Consider the following 18626-nt stretch of genomic DNA (forward strand, 5'->3'; position numbering starts at 1 on the left):
CAAACATGAATTACTTTCTGCATTATTAAAATTCAGGGTCTTTCAATCCATGGATTACCTAATCCATGGATAAATTATATATATATATATATATATATATATATATATATATATATATATATATATATATATATATATATATATATATATTGATAGCCTGTGATAAATATTAAGATGCCTCTTAATACAGTCCAAAAAAAAAAAAAAAAAAAAACCTCAGATGACACTTCCTCACTACTGATAACAAAAAGTATATAAATAAAAAAAAACAAATAGTGGACATTGTTTATTCACAATACTGTTTGTTGAGTCCAGCATTAGCATGAATTCAATACAAAAGTTTGCCTCTTTTCCTATGTAGTGATGAGGTGCAAATGTTACTTATGGGTCCAACTGTGCAAATGGTGCTTGTACATGGGATACCATCATGATGATCTCCCATGGAAATACTGGAATATTGATGACATGATGTTTTTTAATGTTGGAATGATGTGCAAAATGACTGCCATGCATGAATTGTGACTTTCTTAGTGGTCATCATGTCAGACAATCATCCAATACATGTGCCTTGCTGGACACAGAGTGAGGGTGCTGCATCTCGGAAGAACATCTGTTACCCATATGAACTAGTCCAACAATTTAGATTCTGTGAATGTTCTAAAATATACACACAGAATAAGTGCTTCAATAATTTCCATATTTTTGTCATGAACCACATATGGTTTGAAACTGGTTGAGATAACTATTCATAATAATATAATAGTTATCTGAAGTATTAGACCATTTCTTGTCAGACATTCTCAGAAAATTAGTTTGGTTTTCATGTACAATTCTGGTTGCTTATAAACAATGGCATTAAAACCATTTGACCATAGAATATTTCCAACTTAGAATGACTTGATCTTCCATTTATGAGAATATATGACTTTCTTCTTGAGACACCTTATACATATATATATATATATATATATATATATATATATATATATATATATATATATATATATATATATATATATATATATATATATATATATATAGTCTCACATTAGAAGGTCCACTAAACCCCTCAAAATTTTAAACACACATATATATATATATATATATATATATATATATATATATATATATATATATATATATATATATATATATATATATATATATATATATATATATATATATATATATATATATATATATATATATATATATATATATATATATATATATATATATATATATATGGTCTCACATTAGAAGGCCCACTAAACCCCTCAAAATTTTTAAATACACACACACATATATATATATATATATATATATATATATATATATATATATATATATATATATATATATATATATATATATATATATATATATATATGGTCTCACATTAGAAGGCCCACTAAACTCCTCAAAATTTTTAAACAAAGAAAATGTCCCAAAAGTTTTGTAAATATCCAGCAACTTCCAACTTCAATATTTCTTATTCTTTATCAAAGAACTTTGTCTCTAAATGACTAATAGTCATTCAGGATCATGAAGATATCAAGCAGTGTTTGACTTTAGGACATTCATAGCAGAACTTTTGCACTGTTCTTGCAGCTCATGTTGTGGTTTCAGAAGTTTTGCCAAATTTTAAGAGTTGTTAGTTAATCTTGCACATGGTGATAATGTTTAGCAAAAAAATTTGAACAAATAATCAAAACAAACAATGTTGATATTAATAAAGTGGAAAAAAAATAATAAAAATATAAACCAGTACAAAGGACCATACAGCAGCATGAAGGCCACTCACCCAACAACTCTCATTATAGTTTCACTGGTACAACGTGAAAAGAGCAAAATTATCATATGCTTGTCTGCCAAGAGTGCCAAAACTCTCCCATTGGCTGAGAGCTGTAATGCAATGAGAGCTGGGAGACTGCTCTGACTGGCTAGTAATCACACAGCCCTGCACTAGTTAAGGCATTGTTCTAAGGTGGAAATATTTTTAACTATAAGAGCTACTTATTCTAGCAGGGCACTCTATCTAATGCAAAAATTGCTTAGCAGCATATCATGTCTGCTTTTCTCATTTGAGTGATTTTCAGCCTTACCTGCAATATCCAAAGACTCTCACTTATTCCTACAAGAAAATTAAGACCTAAATAAAACACTATAACCATCAATCTCAATTTGGTTTGGGTAAAATGAACAGCCCTTCTCATGCAGGGCATCTCATATGTACTCGTACATATGTATACAAATTAATAAAACATACCCAAGTCTTCTGACGTACACAGTATCAGTGGAAAAATTACTCCTGATCAATTACTGATCTCTCCATACATTCAAGCTTAATGGGTCCTATTTGTGTAATCTAGCCATCAATTGATTCATAATAAAATATTCAAAATTAAACATTTTATGAAGTAAACATTATTGTACTATATCATAATGAACTTGTTCAAGAAATCTTTTAATGGTATATAAATTTCATCATTTTGGTAAAATAAAAACAAATTAATCCTAACATACCACCTTCATTTTTGTGCAAAAGCCATATAGCCTTATATGTGTGTATATATATATATATATATATATATATATATATATATATATATATATATATATATATATATATATATATATATATATATATATATATATATATATATATATATATATATATATATATATATATATATATATATATATATATATATAACTATTCTACTCTAGACTGCCTGTCTTTTTCTGCCATCTGATTTGCAGCATCCACAGCCAATTCTTCAGGACTGAATTTTTCCTTCCCTTACAACTGTATGAGTGGTGTGCTTCACCACGACAACATGCCTGCCATACAGAAAACATTCTCCTGTAATTTCTTGCCTAAAAAATGCTTGAATTAGTTATACATCTACTTTATTCACCTGACTTTGCCCTCTGTAATTTTAAGATACGTATTACCTAAACTGGAGTTTGTGATCAAACAATATAATAGTAACACTGAAGACATCAATCCCAAGTAATGAAAGTCCAGAAATGCATCAGTAAAAGAAAGCTGCTGCGATGGAAATATTTCAACAAGTGAGTGGATGGGACAACTGAAATACCCATCTGCAGCTCAATTAAACAGAGTACAGTGTCACTAAAATCATCAAAACTTTTTTATCACACTTTGTATACATATTATATACTGTATTGATATCAATGCAGTTATTAAAGTTACCACTATCATCAAAATATTCATACAGCTGTTATTAAATCATAAAACATAATTTCTATGCATTTTTGCCCATTGTTTTCATCCATCAACATATCAGTCAAGTTCTTCCTCACCTCTGCAGAATATAGACAGCTTTTACCTCATCCTTAGGAGAAGTGGAACACATATGACAAGAAACAGTGAAATGTCTAGATGGACTGGAGTAGAGGCAGGGTTGCATAGCTCAGTGTTGCAGTAGCATGTCTTGTACAACACTCCATTATTTTCTTCTGGAATGCAATGGGTCTCCTCAGTATCCTCAATGCAGCTGCGAACCTCATCACCACCTGAAAAAAAAGAAAGCCAATCTTAAGTACTAGAATTTTACCATTTATTTATTGATTTATCCATGTTATTATGTTCAGGTGTTCATTAGGAAAGCTCCAACAATATGTAACATGTTTTGCCCCAAAACTTTCTTTATTGTTGAATCTTTTTTATTGTTGGTGGCAACAAATTATATACAGATAGTAAGAAACAGGTTATAGTATAGTGCTAAATGACTGGAGCAGATTTAGATAAATATGTATAGATAGAGACGACAGGTGATACAGGGATGTACGTATGTTTTACAAGAGCATACCATGTGCACACTTATTGGCTTCTAGCAGCTTCCCTCATGGTCTTATCTTATGGTTCTATGAATCTAACAATTTCCTTAACATATCAAAAATATTGTATACAATTCTCCTCATTCAAAGCTGCTTTTCTTATATTGTATATGTCTTTGAATTAGCATTGGTTGAGTTGTATTTCTGCTGTACTATATGTTATTATCTTGTCAGAGAACATCACAACCAGTAACCAGTCACTCTTTTCATCTGTCAGTAATGTGTGTGCTGATTTTATCCTTTTCACCATAACATATTTGAGAGGCTTCTCTTTAAGCTTCAGTTCCAGATCTTTGTGAAAATGGTATCATAATACAGGAAATGTAATTGACCTTCACACTTCTTTTCCAGAATACAGTCATACTTCATGATTTGAACATCTTTCAATTGACAACTTATAATTCAAAAATTATTGGAGAACAAAATTTGTCATCCAATACACCCATTCAAGCAACACCACTTCATAAGTACCTCTAGTGTTCATCCTTCCCCACTTCCTTCTTCCCTTCCCACTTCCTTCCCTTTCCTATCCCTGCCCCTCTCCCATATTCTTCCCCATTTCCTCTCATCCTCTATCTATCCCACCCATCCTCCCTCCTTCTCTCTCTCTCTCTCTCTCTCTCTCTCTCTCTCTCTCTCTCTCTCTCTCTCTCTCTCTCTCTCCTTTTCCTTATGCCCCTTCCTCCCATTATTTCTTTTGTCTTCATTACTTTTTTGTCTGGTCTGAAACCTCCTTCTGTCTCACTGTCCTTACCCTCTTATCTTTCAGAGAGAATGGATAGGGGAGTGGTACCTCATACTCTCTCTCACCCTCATTCATTCTATGTCATTTTAGCTTCATCCTTTCTCACTCTTGTATAATTCCATTTCCATTCTTTATCAATTCTCTGCACTGTTCTTACTTTTGTAGAGAGACAGAGGAGGGGGAAGTGGATTGTAATGCAACATAAAAATTGTTAACTACAACAATTATTTTCAGAACTGAGGAGAGCAGGAACTTTTGATGATTCACCATTTTGATTTTGGTGCTTATTTTCAATGGTATTTTGCATAAAGTTTTGAGGTAATTGTTTTTGTATCTCACATATGGGAGGACCCACTTTTATTAGTCCTTTTTTTTTATTTTTTTATTTATTTTTTTTTTCGGGTGATTCAAGTGCTGTCTTATTTGCCAAAAATATGGTACTTCGATAATGTTTGCTTTCACTGTATTTTTTCTATGATTTTGGATATTTTCATCAATTTTATGTTTAGAGTACAATATAAGTACTATTCATAAAGAAAATAAATTAATCTGAAATAAAATAAGGTGTGAGGCCGGGGGGGAGAATATTGGAATCTGGAATGGATGAATTCTTTTTTACATTAATTTGAATGGGAAAAATTTGCTTCTCAAGTTGAACATTGCCAATTTGAACAGGCCAAATCAATCAATTAAGTTTAAATCACAAGGTAGCAGTGTACCTCAATGTGAAGGTATTGTTTCTCTCTCACTGGATTTACATATGGACCTAAAGGTATTTTATTTCACTTTCCCAGACTCCGTCACTTTCATAATATAGTCCAACGATAATAATGCTCTCGAGTATTAATGATGAGTGTTCCTTTTCATTTTTACTTTGATCACCTTCCCACAGTGACTTATCTCTTTACTTGAAAATTAAAGGGAAATAATGAATTTAGTTCATGAAGGTTTGAAGTGTTTCAATATTCCCTTTCTTGAAGCAGACTTAAGTCAACAAAATATGTCACTATTTTTGTTTACTTGCAAAGAAACTGAAGAAAAGAAAATATGCTGGTTAATTCATATACCTAACAACAAGATGAGCAAAATAGGAATGAAAAAAGTGGAAAGCTTTATGCAGAAGAGAAGAGATTGGCGCATGTTTTCAGTAATTTCAGAAAAGCATCAATACAAGACAGCAAGACAAGAAGCACTGCAGCAGATTGTGATAGAATGAAGGCATTCAGGCAAAGGAAGAGAGTTGATGATATGACAAGCCTTTGACTAATGGATTTCTCTCTTTTACCACTATGGTCATCCTTTGTTAATATATGTAGTGTAAAATCTTTTATTGAAAGGATACATAGTGCTTTTCCAATTAATGAAGGATGACCACAGGAGTAAAATATTCTCTGTAGATGATCAAACCTTTACTACTGTAGCAGATGTATCAGCTAGAAAAAATGCAATAAAGATATAGATCAGGAGAAAGACTAATCTTCAGGTTCATGCAAAACAAGTAGTATTTTTAAAGTGCCTAGACCATCAGCTAAAGCCTTACTGAATACTTTAAAGAGAATAATTAAGTTTAATAAAAATAAAGACCATTTGTAGACTCATAGAATCCATATTAGCAGCAAGACAAAAAACTAAGTTGATAGCAATTCTTTAAATACTGCAAAGTAGATGACTGTTCTTTTATGAATCATTTCTCTATCTCTGAGGGTTTGAGCAAGCAAGGGTGAACCAGGTCCTTCTCATTTTGGTTTTAGAGAGGTGTGCAATGTGATTCCTCCATGCCAGAGACAATCACCTAAGTTATGTGATGAATGCAGAATAATGGATCTCAGACACAGAAGCAGATGTCATTCAACAAGAAATCAAAGTAATACAGCTTGAGATCCTTCCACTCAGCAGAGGCACATTGCCCGAGGGACCTTTGCTTCCGTGTGTCCAAAGGCTGCATAGGAATGACAGGACAGGATACAAAAATAAGATTATAGGTGGAAGTGCCCAAAGGAGAGGAAAGCTTAAGAGAAAAGGCTGAAGAATTAGGTACTAGAGTGTTGGATATTGTACCAGCCTTATTCAGTATATTTCAGTCAATGAACTTAAATAATTTTTTAACAGAAATTTTTTACTTCTTACACTTCCATGAATTAAACTCTTCCAAGATAAACACATCTAATTGTCTATGCTCTGAAATAATATCTGATAACAATATTTAGTAGGATCCTTTATACAAACAGCAGCAGCTGCATGGACAGTTGGCAGAATGGGAAGCAGATACTTGTAAAGCCTAGAAGTGGTTCTAAAGGGTTAGGAAACGCTAAGCTGTGTAAAGTAAATCACAGAAACAACAATTTAAACTAGTCACACATATAAAAAGTTTCCCACTGATTTGGGGACAACAATGTTAACAACAACAACAACAACAACAACAACAACAACAACAACAGCAACAATAAATGATAATAATAGTAACAATGATGATAAGGTAATGATAATAATAATGATGATAATAATAAAAAATAAATAAATGAATAATAATAATGATACTACTACTACTACTACTACTACTACTAATAATAATAATAATAATAATAATAAAAATAATAACAATACAGTAAACTCTGATACATGTCATATGTAAGCAATATGGTGGATGACTGATATAAAGGACACTTGAAGCCAATCAAGCAAACTTGGCATTTAACAAACTCTTAATTCTAGAAAATTTAAATAATGAATCAAGAACTTCCTAAACAACTACTGCATGAAGCATTTCTTTTATTTCCTGAAATGCAGCATAAAGGTGGTAGAAAAAGGTTGGCCAGTTTCTGGATATAAAACAATTTGAGTTGTGTTTTTACACTTATTTATCTATAGTATTTGTTCATTCATTGTTTTTTTTTTTTTTCAATTTATCTTTCCTTTTACCTCTGGTTTCCTTAGTCAATCAGGGTTAGGATGATGACTCCTAATGAAAGATGGATTTGGCATTTGAGAGTGGTTACCTTGAGCAGATGCCCTCCCAACCCTCAGACCTTGGCCAAACTTTGAAACCATGAAGTTCCCTTGGTCCCATAAGCAAACACTGTCCCAGTGTGTGACTGTAGCACTGCAGACTGTAAGTTTGCTAGATCTCACTGTATTGGGTACTGGAGAGTGTCTAATGGATTGGCCTTTCTTTAAAACAGTTTATCATATGGAGGGTTTACTGTGATAGGGAAAAATATATCATAATAGAAAAATATTAATGATAAAAGAAAAAGAAAAGATAAATTAATTACAAAGAAATAAAAAATAAGTCAATACAATAGTAATAATGATAATAATAGTAGTAGTAGTAATAATAATAATAATAATAATAATAATAATAATAATAATAATAATAATAATAATAATAAAAAAAGAATAATAATAAAAAGAATAACAATAATAGTAATAGTTATAAAACAAGCAATGAGTGATAACTACAAGGTTCATTACAAGTACAGTCACAGACTCACCTAGCTCACGTACAGAAGTGTAGCATGAACCCTTACACTCCGAATACCTGACACAGTCACCAGTACAGTTGTAACACTGGCGTGCCTCACCTGCACAGAGTGGAAAAAAAGGTTTACAACAATTATACTCATAATGGAAAGATATACATGCTAATATAATATATATATATATATATATATATATATATATATATATATATATCCGAAGATCGGAAATAATGAGCTCTGAGCTCGTTCCATAGGGTAATGTCTGGCTGTCTCGTCAGAGACTGCAGCAGATCAAACAGTGAAACACACAAACTGCTTCTGAGAGAAAAATATGACAGTCGAAGCACAAAATCGCATAGTAAAAAGCTGAGGAAAGGAAGATGTCTAAGAGATATAAAAAAAATACAGTTTCCTGCAAAGATGTGTTGAGACGTGGAACAGTCTGAGTGAAGAAGTGGTGACAGCAACGAGTGTGCATAGTTTTAAAAAAAAATTGAATAAGTGTAGATATGGAGATGGGGCCACACGAGCATAAAGCCCAGGCCCTGTAAAACTACAACTAGGTAAATACAACTAGGTAAATACACACACAGTTATATAAATCTATTCGCTGATGATGCAAAGCTGCTAAGAGTTATCAAAACCAGAGAAGACTGTCTGCTGTTGCAGGAAGATATAAACAAGATCTATGAGTGGAGCAGGAAGTGGAAATTGGAGTTTAATGCCAAGAAATGTCACATAATGGAACTAGGAAAGAGTAAGAGAAGACCGGTATGGAACTATTTAATGGGAGAAGAACAAATAATGAAGACTAAAGAGGAAAAAGATCTGGGAGTGATCATACAAGAAAATCTGAGCCCTGAAAAATACATAAACAAAATATTTGGACTATCATATAGGATGTTGACTAATATAAGAGTGGCATTTCATTACATGGATAAAGATATGATGAAAAAAAATCATCACAAGCATGATACGTCCAAGGCTGGAATATGCAGCAGTGGTATGGTCTACGAGCTCTAAAAAGGATATAAGAAAATTGGAAAGGATACAGAAGATTGCTACAAAGATGGTGCCGGAATTAAAGGATCTCACATATGAAAAACGACTGAAGGAAATGGGACTGCCAACCTTACAAGATAGAAGAGAACGTGGGGAGCTAATAACAATGTATAAGATAGTAAATGATATCGAAAAGATAGACAAAGAAGACCTGGTGCTGTTGACAGAAGAAGAAGGAAGGACAAGAGGACATGAAAAGATCAGGATGAGTGGTTCTCCTATCACACAACTTACATGTTAGTTTCTTGCAAAATAAAGCAAGACAGCAAATGTATAAAGAAATTTTTTTACTCCAAATTATTCCAACTGTCAAATCTAGAAGTATGTACCTTAACTTACAAAATGTCCTGTATATAGTACATGCAGAGAGAGAGAGAGAGAGAGAGAGAGAGAGAGAGAGAGAGAGAGAGAGAGAGAGAGAGAGAGAGAGAGAGAGAGAGAGAGAGAGAGAGAGAGAGAGAGAGAGAGAGAGAGAGAGAGAGAGAGAGAGAGAAATATATTTGAATAGATCCTCCCTCCCCTCCAACACTCACAAAGAAAAAGAAAGGAAATGAGAACATGAAATACATAGTACATAGTGGAGGAAAGCAAGAAGAATACCACAGAAATTGGTTAGAACACTTGAAGAAGAAAAGCCAAAAGATTTAATTGCAATTTATACATACATTAATGAATAAAATAATTAAAGAGATAGCTGGTCTCTTCCAGAAGTGAAGGTTGGTGTCCTCAACCATAACATATGCTGTCTTTTGTATTCTTCTTGTTTCTAAATCCTACCAAAGGATGGTGTGGAGCTGAGGATCTGCTCATCTTTGTCCATTTCTCCAGTTCTCCTTCTGGTGATGGGGATACACAGATGCAGTATCACTTTGTCTACAGCTGGGTTTCTGTGGATGAGTGGTGACTGGCGCCAAGCTCAGCTCACCTGTGAACAAGTCCAGTTGTGGATACTAATAGGATTGTGGATATAACTTGGAGTGCCATTGTAAAGGCAATACTCCCAACCATCAACTGATGCTGAAACTGACTGGACTGAATGGTAGAGAAGTCTTGTCTGGACTCTTGGGGATATGTAGGTACAATGTCCCCATAATATTCCCACTTCACATGAATCGCTAAGTTATCTGGGTACTTCTGGACACAGCATCCTACTTATGGTGGGCCTGGATGTGTGCAGCTGTAGTAAGAAAACTGGTGGCTTTGGTTCTGAGCACTGAAGTGTATCAGATCAACCTGCCATTAAGCACTTGGTTGTAGTTAATGTTACAAAAGCAAAAATCTCTGTTATCTGGACTTGCTGTGGTTACATTGTCCCGATATGTTTCCAGTTGCCATTTTTGTGAAGTGTTCAGCTGTTACCCTGTAGAAACCTACTGTACCCATCTCTTTGGATGGCATTTCTTAGAAATGGGCATCAAATGTAGAAAAATAGAATAATGAGTGAATTAAGCACAAAAATACTGTCTGGGGCCAAGCGAGGCTACATATTTGAAGAAGCACAAGAAAGACATCTGAACACAAATGGACAAGAAGAGATGATAAAGACAGAGGACATCACCTGAAGAAAAGACTGGATAGATATATATAACATACAAAGACAGAACCAGATTAGAATGGTTCAAGTCCTGGATATTAAAGTATCTAGGTAAACACAGACACTCACAACAAGATCATGCATTAAGTGAATATCATTTTGGCATAAGTTTGCATATCTGTTGCACGAAATATCACATAAGCATTCATTACTATAGTACCTTTCATTTATTTAATGTTATTTTTGAATACATGTGTACATATACAAAATTAGTATCCCACAAGGTGTGTGTTATAGACATACTTTTCATATATGTCTAGACACCCGACATACAAAATCCTCAGTCAGTGTTGGTGTCTACATGCCATTCAACTATAGTACTTCCCTCCAGTTGTATTAGAAAGTGAAACATTGATGATATCTGATTTGGCAACTCAAGACAGACGATGGTCTTGGGTACACTCACATGTCACTCACTGGTTTTAGTATAAATTTGGCAGGTAAGTGACAAGGAGATATATTTTTCACCTGTACACTTTCAAGTTGACCTCCACAAGTTGCTATTATATATCTTTCTATATAAATATTCCAAATTCAAACAGACATCCATGCACCAAAGAGAACCAGCCATGAATATTTAACACATTGGTTATTTCCAAGAGGTAGCATATTCACTGTCATGCAGGTGTTGTAACTTGCTTTCCACAAAAGTATAGTATATAAAATTAACCAATATATCTTGGTGTTTTAACTAGGATACCAAATCACCAAATGTTTTTAACAAGCAATGTATTTCATCTAATATGTATAGTGAATCTATGAAAAAATAAACACTGATTTACAATAATGACAAGATAACAAAATATAAATTTTTTTGAAAAAAATCACAGTAACAAAAGTAACTCAAGAATATCTGGTGACACCCCAGTACTCACCAATGCAGATCAGTATCAACAGCACCAGAAACCTCACTGCTGTCCCCATGTTGTCACTCACGGCACACTGGTGTAGATAAATATACCATTAAAATTTGTTGCTACTGGGATTGATATTGAATTGATCTTCCATGTGCATGGCCAACCAATTCACATTCATTATAAAATTTTGCTAAAACTTTAAGAGGTTATCTCTAATCATGCCAATCAGGAGGAGGTAGTAGACACTTGCCAAAACAATAATTTGCACCTAGCAAGGTCTAATGGCACTAGTTCTGTTCTGGACCCATCTGGACTGACCAGTTCTGGTCTGGATCAGTTCAGGGGGTGCTGTGAACTTTCTATCAAGGCTAATTGTGATCTCATTGAACATTTCCCTTGTGTCTCAAAATGCAAGGGAGGCAGTCACAGCCTACCCTCTAAAGACAACTCTCCTCCTTCACACAAAAGTACATGCACTTACCACACACACACATACTCTTAATTCACTTAGAAAGAAAAGAAAATGGCAATTCCAAATCCAGCCTTGGAATCCCCTTCTGGGGAGGGACCATAAATTTTCCCAGGTCAGACTGCTTTCTTGGTATTGATCCAAAATGTCTTGACACCTCCCTCAACTTTTTCATCATCAACTTTTGCACCATTTGCAGTCTTAGATGTAATTTTCAATCTATAGAACACTACCTCTCCTCTACTAAACCTCATCTTCTTTTCCTCAGTAAAGCACAGCTGTCTGAGGCAACTGACAGTAGCCCCTTTTCTGTTCTCTCCTCTATCATTTTCATTCCAGAGCTGGATGTTTCATCAATGTACACAACAACTTGTCTTGCTTTCATGTCCACGTTCTTGAATCTTTCGAGTTTTCCATCAACTGGCTTCGACTTAATAGTCATTCTCTAACTAAATTTAGCAGTGCTGTCTATCTTTCCCCTGGCTCCTCTGACTGTAAGAAATTTTTTGACTGTTTAACTTCTAAAGTGGAGCACATTCTGTCTCTCTATACTTTCATGAAGATCTCCATCTTTGGAGATTTCAATGTTCATTACCAGCTTTGGTTTTCCTCTCCCTTCACTGACCATCCTGGTGACCTAGCCTTCAACTTTACTATCCTCTGTATTTTCTGAGGTTTGGTAAAAGAAAGTCAGCACATTCCCACCAATATTCTTTGTGCCCTCCTAGAAAAAAGTCTCCAAAGTTTATTCAGAAAAAAGTGTATTTCTACATAAACTATACTGAATAAAGCATTTTTGGGTTATTAGAGCTTGTAAGTGTCTAATGAAGCACCAGTCATCACCAAAACACAGATATATTTACATAAATGCTTTACAATCAGTCATTAACATTTCAGCCTATTTGTTAGAAACTTTTCAAAAATTTCATCATCTCTAACTTCAAGACCATTACTTCTCTTAACACATGAAACAACATTCAGGGTTCAGGGCCAACAAATGTGCCTTACTTAGATCCCATGCTTTAATTAAATAAACCAACATAAGATGCCATTTCACATATCAAATTCTTCCATCTCATCATCTAGCCTCAGTGACATTTTATTTTATTCAGTAAGAGAGGGATTCTAGACTGCATATACTAGTGTGACCATTACATATACTCAATTTCAGTTATCTAAATGAAAATCTTGTGATTGTGTGTGGAAGATCAACACCACCACCATCACTGCTCTCTTCCCTCTGATGCTGGTGATGGTGGTGGTGGTAGTAGTGCAGATTTCTCTATTCATGTACCTATTCATTTCTATTCACTTTAATTTATCTTATTTTACTTTCAACATTTTATCTATTTGCTTTATCTTATTAATTTATTCATTAATTATGATAAATAAATAACTGAATATATTAATTGATTAGTTATTTTATATCTATTTTTTTTTCTGCAAGACACAATGCACTACTCTCTACTGATATAAATTAAAGTAAATTACAAGAGGAAATGTTTCCTTATGTTCAAGGGTGGAAATGCAAGACATATGTGTAACTTATAAGAATGGAATATTACCTTATCCCAGTAAAGAAGATGGTAGACACTGGTATGCCTGTCAGGTGGTCCTTAATCAATATGCCCAAATGTCACAGCTCAGGTGAACAGACAAAGTATGTCTCAAGTAACAGTGACCAAACACCACTTCTCAGTTGTGGGTGGCCACAGCAGTGCTCAGGTAGAATGAGTGGTGATGGAAGTCTTACCAAACACAGCCTGTAGAACCTGGGGAATACACACAAAATTAGTATATTCACATCATATCAAGAGTCAAGGCCAACCAGAAACCACTCATGCCTTGAATGTCACTTATTGTTTGACAGGTAAGTGTTGCATCTATGTTTCTATGATTGTCCATATTTTGTGTATATATGTTTGTGGGTTTTCATATCTTTATGAAACATTCACTGAGAATACATGTTACATTTGTCTTTGCAACATTCTACTATTCTCTATGTAACTTGGTTATTTCTAATGTTTTTTTTTTTTCATATATGTATAGCAACAAATTGCCTGGCTTGAAACCTTACTTCATCTGTTAATTTAGCACGCTACAGAGGACGTAGTGTATAGCGAAACAAGAGAGACTCTCAGTGGACATTATACAGTGCCCACTGAAGTTTAATTACAGTCAATTGTGGCAAGTGACTCATTTAAAGTTTAAAGTTGCAAGAATTCCACCACTAAGCCCTGCTGTTGTGTCTCATTGTATGGAGAGAGAGAGAGAGAGAGAGAGACCTGATGTGATGGAATTAACTCAAAATAATTAGCAAATTAGTCTTTTGTTGCCCTACCCTGCTATACTAAGGTTGGACCTAAGAGTTAATTACAGATTCAGCAGACCTAAGTGATGGGCGAGTCAACAACAGCGACGTTTCATACAGGCGTTTATAATAGAGCGCTGTCTGCCATCATGAGTTCATGACGATCGAACAGTTGACTTGACCTTCAACTGTCATAGTCACACCTCAAATCTCACTTGTTAAAATATTACCCCTACTACTCAGTGGAACTTGAAACGAATGTAATAAACTGCACTGTAACAAACACATAGCAGCCAGTAAGTACCAATACGTGAAAAGGAGCAAGAACTACGTACAGTACGTACGTACAAATCCACTACTACCCACTCGGACCACTTCCTGTCCCCTTGCTTAATGCCTACCCTAAGTAAGAACTACACAAACTTTTGGTGTTTCCTCATGCAACCTGTCACTTCACTCCCACAATTCTGGATGAGTAATTTGTGTTTTGATCAGCAGACAGCGGAAAATACCTCCCACTTGCGTAACCTCAGGCTTCACCTCGTTTCATGGCTTCAGGCTTCACGCATTCGGCAGGCTAGAGTTGCTGAACCCTGGTTAAGCACTGGTTATAATTTTGAATTGTTATTACATCAAGACTAACTCACTATACATTCAAATAAATTCAATTAGAAAAATAAATAAATAGATAAACACTGAATAATATTAAGAGAACTTTCTCCCCACAATCACGTTCGTTTTCCCTTAGAGTCCAGGCTCACCGAAAAAGGATACGCACTCACAACAAAGTAAAATACAAGAGAAAATAATTACATAGTATAGTCCATTACTTCACACAAAGTTAATGTACTTTTAACCTTTCATCTGCGCGGCTCTGGCGTCGACACGCGCCACAATTCTTGTTTTCTCAAGAAAAACTCACTTAATTTGTTCTATGGATCTAAGAACACTGATTTATCGGAACTATGTACCAAGTGGTGACATTTCCTCAAGCAAACTCATTTAGCCTTGTCTTTGGGGGCCTCGTTACACCATTTGGTGGGGAGGAGGACGTACAGTGGTTGGTGACAGTTCCCCTCCTTCACTTTACCCAACATCGCCGCCAAGAAAATATCTTCACATAATTTCCTATTTTCAGAAAATATCCTATCAAAAATACACACACACACACACACACACACACACCCTTGGATTATCGAGCACGGAGAGAGGGTAGCCGCCGCTGCTCGGGGCGGAGAGTGGAGTCGGAATATATATATATATATATATATATATATATATATATATATATATATATATATATATATATATATATATATATAAGCACTATCTTTTATATGAAAGTTACGTTAAAATTTCAGGAGCGACTACACGACTAACCTGCTTGGGGCGGAGAGTGGAGTCGGACTGTGCGAACAAAACTATTATAAAAGTTTTCTCAGCTTCTCACAGTCTAACTCCTTGGGTGATCCCTTGGATGATCCCGTAATCTCATCCTCCCCAAAGTATTGTCAGTTGTCTCAATATGACTGGTGCGGGCGTAATTAAAAATGATTTGACTGGTAGGAGAGGGAACTTGAGATAAAGTTACAGAGAGAAGGATAGAAACCATAGGAGGCCGGTTTGGAAATCAAAGCTTTGTGCCAGACTTTATCAAAAGCATTTGATATGTCTAACGTGATAGCAAGTTTCACCAAAATCTATAAAAGAGGATGACCAAGACTCATTAAGGAACGCTAGAAGATCACCAGTAGAGCAACCTTGACGGAAGCCATACTGGCGATCAGACAGAAGATTGTGAAGTGACAGATGTTTGAGAATCCTCCTATTGAGGATAAATTAAAAAACTTTAGACAAACAAGAGATTAAAGCTATAGGACGGTAGTTTGAGGGATTAGAACGGTCACCCTTTTTAGGACCAGGCTGAATGTAGGCAAACTTCCAGCAAGAAGGAAAGATAGAAGTCCACAGACATAGTTAAAAGAGTTTGGCCAGGCAAGGTGCAAGCACGGAAGCTCAGTTTTTGAGAACAGTAGGAGGGACCCCATCAGGTCTATGATCCTTTCGAGGGTTTAGGCCGGCGAGGGCATGGAAAACATCATTACGAAGAATTTTGATTGAAGACATGAAATAGTCAGAGTGAGAAGAGAGGGAGAGACAAGCCCAGAATCATCCAAGGTGGAGTTGTTAGTAAAGGTTTGAGAAAAGAGTTCAGCTTTAGAAACAGATGAGATGGGAGTTGTGCCATCACGATGAGTTTCAAAGATTGTGACGTTTTCTGTTTATTAAGGAGGGTTTGGCAAGTTGAAGAACAAACTTGGCATGATTCCGGGCAGAAATATAAAGGAAAAACCTCAGAGGCATCTCCGCTTAGGGGAATCCTTGGGAGAGATTGGAGAAATAAGATAAGACACAGAAATGAGATTGTTATAGGGGAAACCCAACGGAGAAGATAGGGTGACAGCATAAGCTGAAGGATTAGAGGTGAGGGAGAGATCAAGAATAATTAATAATTTCATATTATTATTGTTTCCGGCACTACACACACACACACACACACACACACACACACACACACACACACACACACACACACACACACACACACACACACACACACACACACATATTGCCAGTGAAATTGTATATATATATATATATATATATATATATATATATATATATATATATATATATATATATATATATATATATATATATATAAAGATTCTTAATTTAAAACATGCTAACTATGACCAATATCTGAATACTAACTACACAAGTCCGCTTTCAATTTTTTAGTTGTTTTTAATTTCCTTCGTGGCAAAGTTAGCTGGACAGACAAACAAGAATATATCTAATATCCATTATATCTTAGGTATCATCTGTTTCCTTCTGTGGTTCTGATGGAGCCACACCTCTACTACACTGAGGCATTCTTCCTCCTATAATGCTACTACATAACCGCCACCACAACCAATATCCCATCCTCATCTGCTTCTGTTATCGCAGGATTTGGGATTCCTTCACTATATGAAACACTTGAATCACCTCCCTCCATTTATCACATACTAGTAGCAAACATTGATTCCTTCCACCTACTATCTTTCAAGAAAACATTATCAACTGAGGAAAAATTTGGCTTTAGATTATTGTAGGTATGTACATACATGACGCGGGCCGCTCAACACCCACTCAGCATAATCTCATACGTATAATGCGAAAAGGAAAGAGTCACTCACCGCTTCCTTCATCTACTTCCTTCATCTTTCTCCCCATTCTTGGCACGGTCAGCCCTCGTCGCCTTATCCACAAAAGTCAATAAAATTTTTTCTTGTCTAGTCTCTATAATTAAACTGCATAATTTATCACTATTAAAGTAGAGAGCTAAAGAAATTCCTTTAATGTAAAGATATTAGTCTTCACATTAATGTTATACGTCCTCTTAAAGAGGAATGGCGTCTTACAGTACTATATTGTTGTACACTAGTACCAGCCGGTACTTTACACCACACGCAAGCTTTCGTGTGTGTGTGTGTGTGTGTGTGTGTGTGTGTGTGTGTGTGTGCGCGCGCGCGTGTGTGTGCGCGCGCGAACACTTATCTAATCTCATTATCGCAGGATTGAGTGAAATTCATAATATCCCGTCTTTCAAAATTAACTCATCATATTTATCTTTCAAGCTATGAATATTCCTTGGAGACACCACTTCATTAGTCAGTGCATTCCACTGGCTAATTGTCCTGTCAAAAAAAAAAAAAAAGTATTTCCTCACATAATTTCTTGGTTTTCTTTCTATAACTTCTTAATGTTTCTCATTAGTGTTCATTGTTATTGTACCACAAAAACAAACGTAAATAATACTGTACAACTTTGAAAATCGGACATAAGAATAGCATTGTTTTGACGTTTTTGTTCGCTTTGATAGGGATACCTGTCTGAAGAGATTCAAGCTACAATACAGTATAAAAGGGGACCGTATTGGAATTCTTTTTTCATGTCTGATCAATGGCAATAGTCTACATTATGTCACTTAATTAATGTGCGAAAAGACACCGTGTGTGCAAAGGTAGGCAACCTGTGACCTTGGGAAAAAAAAGTTGTGTCATGTTGAAAGTTGTAGCCTTTCTTAATACTAGTAGATTGCAAAATTGCACTACAAAGTACATGTGTTTCCCATATGACGGGGGGCAGCTGGACAAAATCAACAAAGCATTACACCCGCACCTGATCGGAATGGTT

At 35.0% G+C, this 18626-nt stretch overlaps 1 protein-coding gene across 4 annotated transcripts in view; it reads right to left on the minus strand.

Moving 5' to 3' along the window:
* Nucleotides 1-1592: 1592 nt before the first annotated feature.
* Nucleotides 1593-18626, minus strand: part of LOC123518219 — a 21930-nt gene continuing 4896 nt past the window's right edge. For 2 of the 4 annotated variants that reach the window (XM_045278929.1, XM_045278928.1), the window contains exons 2-5: nucleotides 13639-13845; nucleotides 11623-11689; nucleotides 8104-8193; nucleotides 1593-3543 (exon numbers count right to left, since the gene is read on the minus strand). In XM_045278929.1, coding sequence (XP_045134864.1) covers nucleotides 3353-3543; nucleotides 8104-8193; nucleotides 11623-11671 — 330 coding nt within the window. In that variant the 5' untranslated portion in view covers nucleotides 11672-11689; nucleotides 13639-13845 and the 3' untranslated portion in view covers nucleotides 1593-3352. Of the gene's footprint in view, nucleotides 3544-8103; nucleotides 8194-11622; nucleotides 11690-13638; nucleotides 13846-14807; nucleotides 14931-18626 lie in introns of those variants that run through there. The other 2 variants (XM_045278930.1, XM_045278931.1) reach the window with 2 other exon arrangements.

Source organism: Portunus trituberculatus, chromosome 43, assembly GCF_017591435.1.
Source record: "Portunus trituberculatus isolate SZX2019 chromosome 43, ASM1759143v1, whole genome shotgun sequence".
NCBI classification, from domain to species: domain Eukaryota; kingdom Metazoa; phylum Arthropoda; class Malacostraca; order Decapoda; family Portunidae; genus Portunus; species Portunus trituberculatus.